Here is a 19,037-nt window from a genome sequence, read left to right on the forward strand (position 1 = left end):
GTACCTATTATTAGTTTTCTGTGGCTATCATAACGAATTACCACAAACTTAGTAGCTTAAAAGAACACACATTTATTTTATCTTACTGTTCTATAAGTCAGAGGTCTGACAAGAGTCTCACTGGGCTAAAATCAAGGTATCAGCAGGGCCGTATTCGTCTCTGGAGGCTCTAGAGGAGAATCCATTTCCTTACTCTTTTCCGCTGCCAGTGGCTGTTTGCATTCCTCGGCTCACAGACCCCTTCTATCTTCAAACCCAGCAATGAGTCTTTCTCACATTGCATCACTCTGATATTGACTCTTCTGCCTCCCTCTTCCACCTATGAGGACCTTGTGATTACTTTGGACCCACAGTGATCATCCAGGATGATCTCTCTTTTAAAGTCTTCTGACCAGCAACTTTAATTGCATTTACAATTAGATTTATTTCCCTTGCCATATAATGTGACACAGTCACAGGTTCTGGGGATTAGGACATAGACATCTCTGGGGGTCATTAGTCTGCCTACCTCAGTATCCCATTAGGAAGGCATTTTTGAGCACATCCCCATGTGCTACTATTAACTCATTATTAAATATTAGTGAAATGAAATTTCTCTTTTTATCAAAAATAAGTAAAAGTTTTCATTTTCTTCCCATACTCCAATGGATAATGCGGCTCATTACCCATTTTGGAGACTGCTGGCTAATAGTAGGTCCTAGGAAAAGACCTGCCTTGGAATAAGAATTTCAACTTTTGCAGGGCGCAGTGTCTTCATGCCTGTGAAATCCCAGCAATTTGGAAGGCCGAGACAGGCAGATTGCTTGAGCACAGGAGTTCAAGACCAGCCTGGGTAACATGACAAAACCCCATCTCTACAAAAATACAAAAATTAGGCCTGGTGCAGTGGCTCACGCCTGTAATCCCAGCACTTTGGGAGGCCAAGGCGGGCAGATTACCTGAGGTCGGGAGTTTGAGACCACCCTGACCAACATGGAGAAACCCCATCTCTACTAAAAATACAAAAATTAGCTGGGTGTGGTGGCGCATGCCTATAATCCCAGTTACTCGGGATGCTGAGGCAGGAGAATCGCTTGAACCCGGGAGGCGGAGGTTGCAGTGAGCCGAGATTGTGCCATTGCACTCTAGCCTGGGTGACAAGAGCAAAACTCCATCTCAAAAAAAATACAAAAATTAGCTGGGTGTGATGGTGCATACCTGTAGTTCCAGCTACTTGGGAGGCTGAGGTGGGAGGATCACTTCAGCCCAGGAGGTGGAGGCTGCAGTGAGCCAAGATCGTGCCACAGCACTCCAGCCTGGGGAAAAGATGGAGACCTTGTCTCAAAAAAAAAAAAAAAGAATTTCAACTTTTATTTAAGTTCAATGAATACTGAGCACTAACTGTGAACAAGGCAATGTTTTAAGTATATGGAGAGGCACAAAACTACATGGTATATGTTGTCCAGGTGGACTAACTATTGGCTTAAAGTCTTGTTTGTTTGTTTTTTTTTTTCATGTCCTAGTCCAATGAAGGTTGGGTAGAGATGGAAGGGGAGCTCATTTTCACCTAGAACAGGGCCTCAGATTCCTCCACTGGATCTTCTGCATCTGCTGGCAGAGGAAGGAAGAAGCTGTGGGAAATAGTGTTGAGGTTTTATGGAACAGGCCTAGAAATGACATAATCACTTCTGTCCATATACCACTGGCCAGAACTTAGTGTTACAATCTTAACCAACTATAACGAACACTGGGAAATGTAATCTACTTCAGGAGGAAAGGGGAAGCAATTTGTTGAACAAGTAGCTATTCTCTTCCACACACAGGATCCCTGCCCTCAAAAACCTTTTAATATCGTGGAAGAGGTAGACATTAGGTAAAACTTGATGTAGAAGGCACGGCCTAATAAGTGCTCCAGTAGAGGTTTATTTTTATTTTTATTATTATTTTTTTGAAACGGAGGCTTGCTCTGTCACCCAGGCTGGAGTGCAGTGGCACAATCTCGGCTCACTGCAGCCTCTGCCTCCTGGGTTCAAGCAATTTTCTTCTGCCTCAGCCTCCTGAGTAACTGGGACTACAGGTGCACGCCACCACACCCAGCTAATTTTTTTGTATTTTTGGTAGAGATTGGGTTTCTCCATGTTGGCCAGGCTGGTCTTGAACCCTTGACCTCAAGTGATTCTCCCGCCTTGAGAAAGATTAATTATGATTGGAAATATTTGAAATTACATCTCTGAGCTAGAGATTCTTATAACCAACTTCAAAGAGCTATTCTAAGAATTAAGTGACAGGCCAGGCCACAGTGGCTCCCACCTGTAATCCCAGCCCTTTTGGAGGCTGAAACAGAAGAATTGCTTGAGGCCAGGAGTTCGAGAGTAGCCTGGACAACATAAGGAAACCCCATCTCTACAAAAAATTAAAAAATTAGCCAAGTGAGATGGTGCATGCTTGTAGTCTCAGCTATTTTGGAGGCCGAGGTGGGAGGATCATGTGAGCCCATGAGTTCAAGACTGCAGTTAGCTATGATCACGCCACTGCACTCCAGCCTGAGTGACAGAGTGAGACTCTGTCTCTAAAAAAACACAAAAAGAGTTAGGTGATTTAATATGTGGACATGTCTGGCACACTAAATGCTATATAAATGTTTGGTGCTATTATTATTGTTATTTGGAGATGTTCTTGAGCCAAGTTTTTAAGGATTCATAGAGCTTTGAAAAATGGATTCCAGACAGAGACTCATTCTCGCAACAATATGGAAGTAGGAGGATTCAGGACATATTTAGAAGTGGCAGATTATATAACTGCAACATAGAGAATGCAGGTGGTGCCTGTGGCCTCAGAGCCTGCAGGCGGTGCTGGCCCTGGGTCCGGGTTGGAACAATTAGAATTTTATAAAATGTAAAATGAAAAGAGAGAGAATGCAGGTGGATGTAATAGGAGATAAAGCAAGAGAGGTTTGGATCAGATCATTCGGACCTTTGAATAACATGGTAAGGAATTTGGACTTTAATCGGGATCTGTAAGCTGCCACAAAAGCTTTTTACGTAGCAAACAGTTTCTCAAGGGAAGCGATTGTGTCTTGCTCATCTTTATATACTTTTTATAACTATATGGAGAGGTAATATAGCATTGTGATTAAGAACACAGACTCTATAATCAACTGTTTAGGTTTGACTCCTGGCTCTGCCTTTTATTAGCTGTATAATTTGGGGCAAGTTACTTAATCTCTGTGCCTCAGTTTCTTTATTGGTATGATTGGGATAATAAAAGTACTACTTCATTGGGTTATTATGAGGATTAAATGATTTCACATAAGGTAAAGTGCTTAGAACAATGCCTGCATAGTAAGTGCTCATTAAGAGTTAGCTGATACCAGGCTGGGTGTGGTGGCTCACACCTGTAATCCCAGCACTTCAGGAGGCCGAGGATGGCGGATCACTTGAGGTCAGGAGTTTGAGACCCACCTGGCCAACATGGTGAAACCCTGTCTCTAATAAAAATACAAAAATTAGTCAGGCATGGTGGTGCATGCTTGTAATCCCAGCTGCTTGGACGGCTGAGGCAGGAGAATCCCCTGAACCTGGGAGGTGGAGGTTGCAGTGAACCAAGATCATGCCACTGCACTCCAGCCTGGGCAACAGAGCAACAGAGTGAGACTCCATCTCAAAAAAAAAAAAAAAAAAAAGTTAGCTGATATCAGGCTGGGCGCGGTGGCTCATGCCTGTAATCCCAGCACTTTGGGAGGCCGAGGCAGGTGGATCACCTGAGGTCAGGAGTTCGAGACCAGCCTGGCCAACATGGCAAAACCCTGTCTCTACTAAAAATATAAAAACTAGCCAGGCATGGTGGCAGGCACCTGTAATCCCAGCTACTCGGGAGGCTGAGGCAGGAGAATTGCTTGAACCTGGGAGGCAGAGGTTGCAGTGAGCTGAGATTGCACCACTGCACTCCAGCCTGGGCAACAGAGTGAGACTCTGTCTCAAAAAAAAAAAAAAGAGTTATCTGTACCATCATCATTATCATCGTTGCCAGTGCCTGGCACATAATAGGCACTCAAAAAATCTTGAGTTGTGTTTTAATTTACCCAGTGAAGGCTGGGCGCAGTAGCTCACACCTGTAATCCCAGTAGTTTGGGAGGCCGAGGCAGGCGAATCACTTGAGGTCAGGAGTTCAAGACCAGCCTGGCCAACATGGTGAAACCCTGTCTCTACTAAAAATACAAAAAAATTAGCCGGGTATGGGGGGACATGCCTGTAATCCTAGCTACTTGGGAAGCTGAGGTGGGAGAATCACTTGAACATGGAGGCCAGATAGCGCTGCTGCACTCTAACCTGGGTGACAGAGCAAGACCCAGTCTCAAAATAAAAGTAAATAAATAAAAAAAATAGATTTACCCAATGAATAATCACTTGAGCCCAGGAGTTTGAGGCTGCAGTGAGCTATGATGGTGCCAGAGCTCTCCAGCATAGTTGACAGAGCTAGATCTTGCCTCAAAACAAAACAAAACATAATTTACCCAGCAAGTATTTTTTATTTATTTTTAACCTCCTTCAGAGAAAGACTAACAAGTGTTTATATATTGTCATATGCCAGGCAAGAGAATGATATCTTGCTGTTAAGAAGCTTGTGGTCTAGTAAAAAAGTTATAAGGCATGTGATAAAACATAGCTAAAGGTTGGAAATGATGCTATAGGAAGGTGATATAGGCTAGGCTGGGCATGGTGGCTCACACCTGTAATCCTAGCATGTTTGGGAGGGTGAGGCAGAAAGATTGTTTGAGCCCAGGAGTTCAAGGTTGCAGTGAGCTGTAATTGCAACACTGCACTCCAGCCTGGGTGACAGAGTGAGACCTTGTCTAAAAAAAAAAAAAAAGAGTGTAAATGGGTGCCTTGGTAGTTGAAGAACATGAGATGCCTTGGTAGTTGAAGAACATGAGAAAGAAGTATTTGAACTAGTATTTGAGGATGAGTAGAATCTAACTACAGTCATGCAGTGCATAAGATGTTTTGGTCAACAACAGACCGCATACATGATGGTGGTTCCATGAGATTATAATACCATATTTTTACTGTACCTTTTCTATGTTTAGATATGTTAAGATACACAAAACTTACCATTTTGTTGCAGTTGCCTACAGTATTCAGTACAGTAATATGCTGTACAGGCTTGTAGCCTAGGATCAATAGACTCTACCGTATAGCCTGAGGGTATTGTAGGCTATACGATCCAGGTTTATGTAAGTACACTCTATGATTATGCAACCACAAAATCACCTAAGAATGCATTTCTCAGAATGTATCCCCATCATTAAGTGAGGTATGTGGAAATGAAGAGAGGGGCATTTTAGGTAGTGGGAACAGTCTGAGAAAAGGCAAAGATGTGGACAAGCTTAATAATGACACTTTATGGGGAATGGTAAATCATGCTATAGAAAAGACTCTAGTCTCTAGACAAAGTCTAGTTTACCAGTAGTATCAGAGTTAAGAGTTTCCTGTTGGGGCCCGGTGCAGTGGCTAATGCCTCTAATCCCAGCCTTTTGGGAGGCTGAGACGGGCAGATCACTTGAGGTCAGGAGTTCAAGACCAGCCTGGCCAACATGGTGAAACCCTGTCTCTACTAAAAATACAAAAATTAGCTGGGTGTGGTGGTGGGTGCCTGTAATCCCAGCTACTTGGGAGGCTGAGGCAGGAGAATCACTTGAACTCAGGAGGCAGAGGTGTAGTGAACCAAGATTGAGCCATTGTACTATAGCCTGGGCAACAGAGTGAGGCTCTGTCTCCAAAAAAAAGAGTTTCCTGTTGGTCTTACTATCTTTAGAGCAGTGATAAACAGTCATTTGTTTAAAGGCCTTGCTACTCACTGCATATAGTCTGTAGACTAAGCGACATCAGCATCACCTGGGAGTTTAGAAATTCAGATTCTTAGGCCCCATCCCTGACCTACAGAGTGCGAATCTGCATTTTGACAAGATCCTTCATGGGTTTGTTTCCACAGTGGTCTAAAGTACAAAAGCAATCCTTGGCCTAGTGTGGTGGCTTACTTTGGGAAGTCAAGGCAGGAAGATCACTTGAGGCCAGGAACTTGAGACCAGCCTAGGCAACATAGTGAGACCTTGTCTCTACCAAAAAAAAATTTTTTAAAAAGCCAGCTGTGGTGGTGTGTGCCTGTAGTCCCAGCTACTCAGGAGGCTGAGACAGGAGAGTCACCTGAGCCTGGGAGGTTGAGGCTGTAGCGAGCTTATGATCACGCTATTGCACTGTGCCACTGCACTCCAGACTGGGCAACAGAGCAAGACCTTGTCTCAAAAAAAAAGCAACCCTCCTTCTCAACATGAATCTGTATGTCATATGAAACTAAAAATAACAAAGTTGAGTAATCACTTACTCTCAAAGCACATGCATTAAGAAAGCACCCCCTTCCTGAGTTAAGTAATTCTAGCTGGTATGATTTGGGGTGGGGTATGGGGATAGGGGAATAAAAATCATTCAGAATATAAATTTTTAAGGTCTTGTGACATGACAATGATTTGAGGCTTCATTTCGATTTTTGATATAGTTAGCAATAAAAACTTTAGTGAAAACTTATTGTTGATGTTACATGCTTTTCTAGGCACATGTCACTTCCCTGTCAAGGATGAGTAATATTTCCTCTTTATAGTATATTCTGTTTTTTTTACAACATTTAGAGTGATTAACTTTGTTCAAGCTCTTTTTTTTTTTTTTTTTGAGATGGAGTCTCACTGTCGCCCAGGCTGAAGTGCAGTGGCACAATCTTAGCTCACTGCAACCTCCACCTCCCGGGTTCAAGCGATTCTCCTGTCTCAGCCTCCCGAGTAGCTGGGACTACAGATGCCCACCACCACACCTGGCTAATTTTTGTATTTTTAGTAGAGACGGGATTTCACCATGTTGGCCAGGATGGTCTTGATCTCTTGACCCCATGATCCACCCACCTTGGCCTCCCAAAGTGCTGGGATTACAGGCATGAGCCACCATGCCCAGCCGCTCTTTTTCCAATATAAAGCTAATGCATGTCTCAGCTTGCCAGCTCCGTGACACCATTTTGGATGTGGTGGTGGTTTTCCATTAGGAATGAATTGGGAGAGGTTAGGCAGTAAAGTTGCACATAGAAGTAGAGTTGTGTGACACAATTGTGATATGGTTATTTGAGTAGATGGTGGGAAGAAAGCAGACAGAAAAGTGTCCTATGAAGCCAGTGCCTGCCTGGATGTGCTATGACATCTCTGTAGATGGTGTGGTCAAAATAATAGTGGGCCTGGGAGGAAGAAAAGCAAGGGTGTGTCACATCCAAACCAGGTCTTTTCAGCTTCTAGAAAAACCCACGATTTTAAAATGTAGCCATTGTTTTTCTAGTAGAATCCTATTGCCTGACTTCTTTATAAATATTTGATTAAAGAAAATCAAATACCTCTTGGCTTTACTGCCTTGTTCTTGCCTCTAATGTTCTTTATTGTAACACGAGTTTACATTGTGAAGTTAATTTGGTAATTATTGCTTCTTCATTCAATAAATGTGTGTTTAGCAACTTGTGTACAAAACATTTTGTGTGAGACATTGTATATAGAAACAAATGAGACAAGATCTGTACTCTTAAAAGCCTTGGCCCAGCATAGTGGCTCATGCCTGTAATCTTAGCACTTTGGGAGGCTGAGGTGGGAGGATCACTTGAGCCCAGGAATTTGAGACCAGCCGGGGCAACATAGCAATACTATCTCTAAAAAATAAATTTTTTTTTTTTTTTTGAGACAGAGTTTCACTCTTGTTGCCCAGGCCAGAGTGCGATGGTGCGCTCTCGACTCACCACAACCTCCGCCTCCTGGGTTCAAGCAATTCTCCTGCCTCAGCCTCCCGAGTATCTGGGATTACAGGCATGTGCCACCATGCCTGGCTAATTTTGTATTTTTAGTAGAGATGGAGTTTTCCATGTTGGTCAGGCTGGTCTCAAACTCCCGACCTGAGGTGATCCGCCCGCTTCTGCCTCCCAAAGTGCTGGGATTACAGGCGTGAGCCACCGCGCCCGGCTAAAAAATATTCAAATAGGCCGAGCACGGTGGCTTACGCCTGTAATCCCAGCACTTTGAGAGGCTGAGGCAGGCAGATCACCTGAGGTGGGTGGATCACCTAAGGTGAGGAAGTTTAAGACCAGCCTGGCCAACATGGTGAAGCCCTGTCTGTACTAAAAATACAAAAATTAGCTGGGCATGGTGGCAGCTGCCTGTAATCTCAGCTACTCAGGAGACTGAGGCAGGAGAATTGCTTGAACTCGGGAGGTGGAGGTTGCAGTGAGGCAAGATTGCACCACTGCATTTCAGCCTGGGTGACAGAGCAAGACTGTCTCAATCAGCCAATCAATCAATCAATAAATACCTTATATTCCAGTCTGGGGAAGGAGTCAGAACTGTTAGAGTAGCAAGAATAGCTAACATTTTCTAGTGCTTATTATGTTCCAGGAGCCCAAGTTATCTTATTTCATCTTCACAATAACCATATGGGTTAGGTAATATTAATATTTACATTTTGCATGTGAAGAAGCTGAATTGCAGAGAGGTCCTCAGTAAATAGTAGAGCCAGGATTCGAATCAAAGCAGTCTAACGCTAGATCCAGACCACTTAACTTAATACTAATTAGCAGTCATTCAAAGTAGGGTGAAAAGTGCTAGTGGTACTGTGGGAGGTAGGGAGAGACAAAAGAGAGAGAGAAGAGATTAATGCTAAGGGCATCTAGGAGATCCTTTGTATAGAAGATGAAATTTTAGCTGATCTTGGATGATTTTCAGTAAGTATAGTATTCCAATTCAAGGAAGGAACTTCAACCAAGTTTCCAAGTCATAAAAATCATTCATGCCATTTAATAAATCTTTACTGAGAACTAGCTTACTGTGTTCCAGACACTATACTAGGTAGTAGAAATGCAGAGATAAATGAAGCTCTGAATCTTCCATAGTGAGAAAAGTTACAAGAGTGATATGGGGCCAACGCAGGAGGATTGCTTGACGCAAACAGTTCAAGACCAACCTGGACAACAGCAAGACCCCATCTCTATTTAAAAAATTAAAAAATTAGCTCGCTGTGGTGATGTGTGCCTGTAGTCCCAGCTACTCAGGAGGCTGAGGTGGGAGGATCATGTGAGCCAATGAGGTTGAGCTTGCAGTGAGCTATAATCACACTGTTGTACTCCAGCCTGGACAACAAAGCAAGACCCTGTCTCAAAAAAAAAAAAGGGCCGGGCACAGTGGCTCACACCTGTAATCCCAGCACTTTGGGAGGCCGAGGCGGGCGAATCACGAGGTCAGGAGATCAAGACCATCCTGCCTAACACAGTGAAACCCCATCTCTACTAAAAATACAAAAATAAGCTGGGTGTGGTGGCACATGCCTGTAGTCCCAGCTACTCGGGAGGCTGAGGCAGGAGAATGGCATGAACCCGGGAGGCAGAGCTTACAGTGAGCCGAGATCGTGCCACTTTACTCCAGCCTGGGCAACAGAGTGAGACTCTGTCTCAAAAAAAAAAAAAAAAAAAAAAAAAAAGTAACTAGAGGCTGGGTGCAATGGCTCACGCCTGTAAGCTCAGCACTTTAGGAAGCTGAGGTGGGAGGATTTCTTGAGGCCAGGAGTTCCAGACCAGCCTAGGCAACATAATGAGACCCTATCGCTATAATAATAATAATAATAACAATAACAATAACAATAATAATAATAATACCAAAATTAGCCAGGTGTGGTGGTGCACACCCATAGTCCTAGCTGCTCATGAGGCTGAGGTGGGAGGATTGCTTGAGCCTAGAAGTTCAAGGTTGCAATGAGCAGTGATCACACCACTGCACTCCAGCCTGGGCAACAAAGTAAGACTCTTTTTAAAGAAAAAAAAAAAACAAACAAAACTTAGAAACATAGATGGAGAATGTAACCTATTCTTAAAGTTTGGTAACAAATAAAAAGAGTGAATTAGATTCATACTTTAGCGAGGGGGCAAGGGAAGATTTCTATTTTTATTTTTTAGACAGAGTCTCACTCTGTCGCCCAGGCTGGAGTGCAGTGGCGTGATATTGGCTCACTGCAGCTTCTGCCTCCCTGGCTAAAGTGGTTCTCCTGCCTCAGCCTACTGAGTAGCTGGGACCACAGGCATGCCACCATGCCTGGCTAATTTTTGTATTTTTTGTATAAAAAATACAATTATTATTTTGTATTTTTTGTAAAGATCATATTTCACCAAATTCCCCAGGCTGGTCTCGATCTACTGGGCTCAAGAGATCTGCCCACCTTGGCCTCCCCAAGTGCCAGGATTACAGGTGTGAGCCACTGTGCCTGGTGGAAGAATTTTTTAAGATGAGGGAAATTTAACTATATATTTGTAGGCTAGGGTCATAGAGCCCAGAGGAAAAGGACAGATGGGTGAAGAATAAGGCTCATGGGAAAATGTGAGGTTTCAAAGATAAGTTGGAGTGGATCATGGGAAGTTTTAACGTTATTCTGTAGGCAGAAGGGAACCATTGAAGGGTTATGAAAAAGAGAATGACATATTTTGTGTTTTGAAAAGGTAACTCTCATAGCCATGTAAAGGATGATGTAATTTAGGATCGTTAATAATAAAATAAAAACCACTGACCTTTATTTGAGCATACACTAGCCATTGCTACACAGTATACTTGAAAATATCCCATTTAATTCTCATAACAACCTTTTAAGGTAGTGTTATTTTTCTGTCCATTTTTATAGATGAGGAAATTGTGATTTATAAAGATTAGGTAACTTTCTTAATGTCTCCCAGGTGGAAATAGATAGATATCCCTGTGCTCTAGAGGAAGGGTCAATGCTTTAGTGTTTTCTATTGCTTAGAATACCAGAAACTGGGCAATTTATAAAGAAAAGGAAACTATTTCTTATAGTTATGGAGGTTGAGAAGTCCAGGGTTGAGAGGCCACATCTGGTGAGAGTCTTCTTGCTGGTGGGGACTCTCTGCAGAGTCCCGAAGTGGCTCAGGGCATCACATGGCAAAGGGGCTGAGTATACCAGCTCAGGTCTCTCTTCCTCTTTTTTTTTGTTGGAGACAGGGTCTCACTCTGTCACCCAGGCTTGAGTACAGTGGCATGATCTCAGCTCAATGCAGCCTCAACTTCCTGGGCTCAAGTGGTCCTCCCACCTCAGCCTCCTGAGTAACTGAGACCACAAAAGTGTGCCACCACACCCAGCTAACATATGTATATGACAAGGTCTCAGGTCTCCCTATATTGCCCAGGCTAGTCTTGAACTCCTGGATTCAAGCGATCCTCCTTCCTTGACCACTCAAAGTGCTGGGATTATATGCATGAACCACTGTGCCCAGTCTCTTCCTCCTCTTATAAAGCTACCAGACTCATTCCTGCAATAATTCATTAATCCATGAATGGATTAGGCAGAGCCCTCATGACACAATCACCTCTTAAAAGCCGTACCTCTCGGCCGTACCTCTCTTGATTAAGTTCCCACTGGGCGTGGTGGCTCACGCCTGTAATCCCAGCACTTAGGGAGGCCGAGACGGGCGGATGACAAGGTCAGGAGATTGAGACCATCTCAGCTAACACGGTGAAACCCCTTCCCTACTAAAAATACAAAAAGTTAGCCAGGCGTGGTGGCGGGCGCCTGTAGTCCCAGCTACTTGGGAGGCTGAGGCAGGAGAATGGCGTGAACCCGGGAGGCGGAGCTTGCAGTGAGCCGAGATCGCTCCACCGCACTCCAGCCTGGGCAACAGAATGAGACTCCGTCTCAAAAAAAAAAAAAAAAAAGCTGTACCTCTCAATACTGCCACATTGGGAATTAAGTTTCACTTTGAGTTTTGGAGGGAGCAAACATTCAAACCATTGTAGTCAGCAGACTTTTTTTTTATAAAGGGCTAGATAGTAAGTATTTTAGTCTTTACAAGTCACACAGTCTCTGTCACAACTATTCAGCTCTGCCATTGTAACATCAAAGAAGCCATAGATAATACCATATCTATGTTCTAGTAAAACTTAATTTATAAAAACAGGTAGTTGGCCATAGTTAGCCAACTCCTGCTAGTACCCATCATAGTTTGGAAAGCCTTAATCAAGCAGGAAATGTAGCTTATCATATTTTACTTTAACTGTTTTTGTTATAGTGGGATAATGGGAATAGAATTATTCCTAGGCAGGGATATAATTTAATCTCAGAGAAGCAGTCTTTCTAAAAGAGGCTGACTAGAAACAGCAGTTCATGTATACAGTTTAACTACATTCTGCATAATTTATCTTTTTATTATAATTTCCCTCCAACAGAATGACCCTAGAAAGTTTTTATTTACTCTCTGTCCTTAATACTTGCAACATAGCAGCCATTCAATAAATAATTGTTTAATAAATTAATGGCATACCCTCATAATTCCAGTGATTGGGGAGTTGTATGAACATTTAGAGAAAAATGACCTATCTTATTTTATTTTTATTATTAATTAATTAATTAATTTATTTATTTATTTTTGAGTCAGAGTTTTGCTCTTGTTGCCCAGGCTGGAGTGCAATGGCACAGTCTTGGTTCACTGCAGCCTCCGCCTCCCGGGTTCAAGTGATTTTCCTGCCTCAGCCTCCTGAGTAGCTGGGACTACAGGCGCCTGCTACCATGCCCAGCTAACTTTTGTATTTTTAGTAGAGACAGGGTTTCACCATGTCGGCCAGGGTGGTCTTGAACTCCTGACCTTAGGTGATCCACCCACCTCGGCCTCCCAAAATGCTGGGATATTTCCACATTAGTTGAAATGTGGAAGCAGCATGTTTGAAAAACTCTGCTGTGATATTATAGCCAACCAGGCATTCTCCTTTGTTTCTTCTCACTCAGCAATCATTTACTGAATTTGCTTACTCTTTGTTTACTAGGTGGTGTTAGGTTCTGTGAACACAGGGAAGAATATGACATGGACCCTGTCTTCCTGGAAATTTTATGATCCTTTCTAACACAGTCACTGCTGTGCCTTGCACTCTGCTTGTAGTCAGTCTCTTCCCATTCCTTTGCTCTTCTAAACTAGAACTTACTTGGGACTTGGGTATTGTTAATGGCTTTAAGACATTTATCTTCTCCTACTTTATGATCATCATCAGTCATACTCATTGATCTATGGTTTTTATTTAAAAATCATTCATATATATATAACCTGTTGGTTGAGAAAAACTTCAAATATCACTGAAGTGTGTAAACTAAAAAGAAATAGTGACTTTGTGTCTGTGTGTAAGCATGTAGTTAGGTAATGGCAGAGCTGAAACCAGCATCAAGTTTACTTACTTCCAATTGGGGCTTTTTCTATTATACCATGCTATTTTCAAGACTACTCTCCTTCTTCCACCATTGCTTTTTACCACCAGGTCTTGCTGCAACTAGATATTTCATGGTAAATTTAGAAATTTATCAGCCTGGCATCTTAATCAAGATTAAGAGTCTTATGCCAAATCTTATGCAAAGGCATAAGAATGATATAATGAACCCTGAGGACCTGGGGGGAAAGGTTGGGAGGGGATGAGGGATAAAAAACTACATATGGAGCTGGGTGCGGTGGCTCACGCCTGTAATCCCATCACTTTGGGAGGCCGAGGCGGGTGGATCACAAGGTCAAGAGATTGAGACCATCCTGGCCAACATGGTGAAACCCCGTCTCTACTAAAAATACAAAAATTAGCTGGGCGTGGTGGCACGTGCCTGTAGTCCCAGCTACTTTGGAGGCTGAGGCAGGAGAATTGCTTGAACCCGGGAGGTGGAGGTTGCAGTGAGCCAAGATCGTGCCTCTGTACTCCAGCTTGGCAACAGAGTGAGACTCCGTCTCAAAAAAAAGCAACAAAACTACATATGGGATACAGTGTACAATACTCAGGTGACAGGTGTTCCAAAATCCCAGAAATCACCAGTAAAAAAACTTATCCATATAACCAAAAACCACCTGTACCCCTAAAACTCTTGAAATAATTAAAAAAAACAAAAAGATTAAGAGTCTACAGGGCTGTACAAGATAGCAGGGGGCTTCACAGGTTCTTTCTTCCTTTCCTTTCCCTTTCCCTTTCCCTTCCCTTCCTTTCTTTTCTATCTTTCCTTTTTTTTTTAGATGCAGTCTCTTTTTTTTTGAGTCAAAGTCTCGCTCTTGTCCCCCAGGCTGGAGTGCAATGGTGCAATCTCAGCTCACTGCAACCTCTGCCTCCCAGGTTCAAGGGATTCTCCTGCCTCAGCCTCCTGAGTAGCTCGGACTACAGGTGCATGCCACCACACCTGCCTAATTTTTGTCTTTTTAGTACAGATGGGGTTTCACCATGTTGGCCAGGATGGTCTTGAACTCCTGACCTCAGGTGATCCTCACACCTCTGCCTCCTAAAGTGGTGGGATTACAGATGTAAGCCACCGTGCCCCACCCCACAGTTTGTTTCTAATGCATGGATAACTAACCTGATTTCTCTATATGACATTTATATTTGTGTCCTTTTCACTTGTTAAATAATTCTGTTTTGTTCTTTAGGTTCATGGGTGTGTGTGTTCATCAAGGACAATTGCATGCACTTACAGAGGTAAGACATCAGTAAGTGTTGAAGTAACGTATTTGCCTTAGTTTCAGCATTTATAGTTCCATAGTAAGTGTTGCTTGCATATGTAAACAAAATGTATGTGCATTTATGTTTATGCAAAAATGGCAGTGTTAATAATGCTTTCTTCTGTTGCCTGGGAACAATGGCAGTATTTCTTTATATATATATATATATATATATATATATATATATATATACACACACACACATATACTTTAAGTTCTGGGGTACATGTGCAGAATGGGCAGTATTTCTTAATATCCTTGTATTCCCTCATAATACTTGGTGAATACTCTGACAGTATGAGTGCTCAAGTATTAAAGTATTAAGTTAGCTCTTGCTGCCTAGATATGACTCCATCCTAAGCCAAAGGATGACAGCACTTGACTGCAAACTCTTATGGCAACAAATTACCAGACCACCTGGTAATGTTTGCTGTCCTGATCTAGAATTCTACAGTCCCTGCTTTGGTTTCCTGATTGGTCTTATTACTTGTTGGAATCAGTTTACATCTTCATTCTCATTTCATTTCCAGCCTCTGCTAGGCGGAATATGTGATAGTCATTATTCATCCTCTGAGGATCAGAGAACTCTCTTTAGAGCAAATTCAGGTACCAAGTTATCAGCTTCAGACCTTGCTTGGGTGCTCCTTGGAAACACAGATTCCTGGAATCTTCTAGGTTTAATAGGTTTGTATAGGGCCTATTACATTTATATTTTTAAAAGCTCCTCAGATTATCTCATGAGCATCTAGATTTGAGAATCTATGTTCTAGATTCTTTTCACATTCCTCTTTGAGAAGCAATTACCAAAGTACAAAGTGAAGAAACTTAGGAAGGAAAGTTGTTTAACAGAATTTGCAAGAGTGTTGGTTTTTTACTGGCTTGGTAACTGGTATTAGTCCTTAATAGCTTATGAAAGAGGGTCCCATGTGCCTCAGTCTCTCTCTTTTCTCAGTTACTGAAGGCACTAGAATGTGGAATGTGTGCAGCTATGCCCTGCCTCTTAAATGGAAAGCCAAAGAAGGCAGAATGGTGAAGAGGTTAAGAGCATGGCCTCTGAAGTCTTGATTACATAGGTTTGAATCTGTCTGTATCTCAAAGTTTCCATCTGTATAATGGGAATAATAATAATTAATAATACCTGCCCCAGGGAGTTTAGATAGAGAAGACGACCAAGAGCTGAGCCCTAGAATATTTAAATTTTAAATGTCTAGAGAAGGCCGGGTGCTATAGCTCACACCTGTAATTCCATTGCTTTGGGAGTCTGAGGTGAGAGGATTACCTGAGACCAGGATTTCGAGACCAGCCTGGGCAACGTAACAAGACTCTGTCTCTACAAAAAAAAATAAAAATAAAAATAAAAAAAATAAAAATAAAAATTAGCTGGATGTGATGGCATGTACCTGTAGTCCTAGTTACTCAGGAGCCTGGGGCAGCAAGATTGCTTGAGCCCGGGAGTTTGAGGCTATAGCGAGCCATGATTGTGCCACTGCACTCCAGCCTGGGCAACAGAGTGAGACCCTGTCGATAGATAGATAGATAGATAGATAGATAGATAGATAGATACATACATACATACATACATACATACATACATGGAGTGAGACCCTGTCGATAGATAGATGAATGAATGAACGAAAGTCTGGGGAGAAGGACAGACTGAGAAGGAGCAGTTAGTGAGGTAGGTAGAAAACCAGAAGAACATGCTGGCCTGGAATGAAAAGGAAAGAGTTTCAAGGAGGGAGTATTAATTGTAGCAAATGCTGTTGATATAATGTTGACCTCACAATGATGTTGTTAGGATGAAATATAAAATACTTATTTAGTACAGTGCCTGGCAAATATAAATTATTTAATACATGTTAACTCTTTGAACAAAATAACAGTGACTAGTCCCTCTTCTGAACTCTAAATTGTTAGTATTTTCCATTTTGTACTTAGTCCTATACTGCTGTTAGTGTCATTAAATTAGACTTTTTACTGAGGTATAATATATCAGAAAAAGTATACGTATGAAAAGTACCACTCACTAAATTTTTACAAATGAACACACTCATAACCAGCACCCCAGATCAAGAAATATTTCCCATGTATTTCTTTTCTTGGAAGTGAGTCTATAAATTCTTCAAAGATAAAATTCTCCCCTTCCTTCTGTCTACCAGAGTTCTGACACTAATATGCATAAAAGTATTTGATGCCTTCCCTGCATGTGTGATTGTTCTCTGAAATGTGAATTCATTGGAAGGGCTGGTGTGTTAGTTTTGCTGACAGAGAAGAACATCCTTTAAAATCTGTGTTAAGTTGCATATTTTAAAGCAGGTTGTGGTGGAAATGACAGTAATGAGTGATCATAATGCAATATTCTCTTGGCCATGTTGTACTTAATCTGCTGCTTGTTAGCTTGTTTATAGCCATATAAAACATACAATGTGTACTTTATGAAAGAGTATTTATTGCCAGTCTTTCCAGCAGCATTAATGAGATTTTGACATAACTTATGATATTAGTAATTTTTAATATGATGTTAATAGACTGGTAGTGATGAAGCCCAAATAGCCAAATGCTCTTGGTTATTTTTAGAAGGGACCAGCAAAGGCCTTGATGGCATAGGTCTTTGGAGACTTCTAGGTTTAATTGCCTTATAATTTGACTTGGCAGCACAACTATATGGTAAGGATAATAAAAAATAAATTATTAATAATATCTAGCACAGTCCTTGAAACTTAGATGACATTCAGTAAATACTTTTCAGTTGGTGGAATGCTTGTCCTCCAAAGTAATGTGAGTACCATTCCTCATTTCTCTTCACATTTATTTGTCAATAATTACAGTAGACAAGCATAACACTCATTAATACCTGTAAAACATTGACATTATTAGGAAGAATATTTCTCATATACATTAGTGATCTGGACTTTCCTGGCTTGAACCATTTGCATGAGTCTTCTTTGCAATTGTAGACATTAATTGAACTTGGAACAGTCAGACACTTAGTTTTTATTTTTGAACTACCTGTAGTAAGGATAGACTAAAGATTTTTTTTTTTTTGAGATGGAGTTTCGCTCTTGTTGCCCAGGCTGGAGTGCAATGGCCCGATCTCAGCTCACTGCAATCCACCTCCCGGGTTCAAGCAATTCTCCTGCCTCAGCCTCCTGAGTAGCTGGGATTACAGGCATGCGCCACCATGACCGGCTAATTTTGTATTTTTGGTAGAGACGGGGTTTCTCCATGTTGGTCAGGCTGGTCTTGAACTCCTGACCTCAGGTGATCCGCCTGCCTCGGCCTCCCAAAGTGCTGGGATTACAGGCGTGAGCCACCGCGCCTGGCCAGCTGACTCAAGTTTTTAAGCAAACTAGTATTTGTTAAAGTGAAAGCATAGGCTGGGCATGGTAGTTCACGCCTGTAATCCCAACACTTCCAGAGGCCAAGGTGGGCAGATTACTTGAGCTCAGAAATTTGAGACCAGCCTGGGCAACATGGCAAAAGCCTGTCTCTACAAAAAATACAAAAATTAGTCAGGTGTGGTAGCGTGCACCTGTAGTCCCAGCTATCGGAGAGGCTGAGGTAGGAGGATCACTTGAGCCCAGGAGATTGAGGCTGCAGTGAGCCATACTTGCACTACTGTATTCCAGCCTTGGTGACAGAGCAAGACCCTGTCTCAAAAAATATATAGTGAAAACGGTTTGGTGAAAGGTCACATGAAACCTTTTAAATTTAATGAGTCGAAATAAGAATCTGTATTGAGGCTGGGTGCAGTGGCTCATACCTATAATCCCAACACTTCTAGGAGGTGGAGGCAGAAGGATTGCTTGAGGCCATGATTTTGAAACCAGCCTTGGCAACATAGTGAGACATGGACTCTACAAAAAATTTAAAAGATCAGCCAGATGTGGTGATACACACCTACAGTCTCAGCTACTTGGGAGGCTGAGACAGGATGATTTCTTGAGCCCAGGAGGTTGAAGGTTGAGAATGCAATGAACCATGATTGTACCACTGCACCTCAGCCTGAGCAACAGAGAGAGACCTCTTAAAAAAAAAAAAAAAAAAAAGAAGAAAAAGAATAGGAATGTACCATAAGTATGTCTTTCATTCACAAAACCTAACCTTGTCTTTCACTTAGTCACAAGTATCAGGGAAGTGTAAATCTTTGTTTTTTTTAAACAGAAAATATAATTCTGTATATTGGTTAGCTGTTGCCCTCCAGCCACAAAACCTCAAAAGCATACAATAAACGTTTATTTCTCATACATTTCCAGGGTTAGCTGAACTGAGTGGGGCTAGATTGGGCAGTTGTGCTGATCTCAGGCTCACTCATGCATCTGCAGGTCAGCTGGTGGTCTGCTCTAGGCTGAGATTTGCTGGGAGAACTTTGCTCTAGCTCATCCTCCTTTTGGACCAGTGGGCTAGACTGGACTTGTCCTTTTTAAGATGATACCAGAATAGCAAGAATATGCCAGTCCATTTGCACAACTGCTTTTCATGAC

The 19,037-nt window shown here is 42.1% G+C and overlaps 1 protein-coding gene across 3 annotated transcripts in view; it reads left to right on the forward strand.

The window, feature by feature from the left end:
• Positions 1-19,037, forward strand: part of TESK2 (testis associated actin remodelling kinase 2) — a 149,912-nt gene that overhangs the window by 94,160 nt on the left and 36,715 nt on the right. For all 3 annotated transcript variants that reach the window (XM_054490120.2, XM_054490140.2, XM_063665330.1), the window contains exon 4: positions 14,482-14,530. In XM_054490120.2, the coding sequence (XP_054346095.1) occupies positions 14,482-14,530 (49 nt within the window). The remainder of the gene's footprint in view (positions 1-14,481; positions 14,531-19,037) is intronic.

Source organism: Pongo pygmaeus, chromosome 1, assembly GCF_028885625.2.
Source record: "Pongo pygmaeus isolate AG05252 chromosome 1, NHGRI_mPonPyg2-v2.0_pri, whole genome shotgun sequence".
Taxonomy (NCBI): Eukaryota; Metazoa; Chordata; class Mammalia; order Primates; family Hominidae; genus Pongo; species Pongo pygmaeus.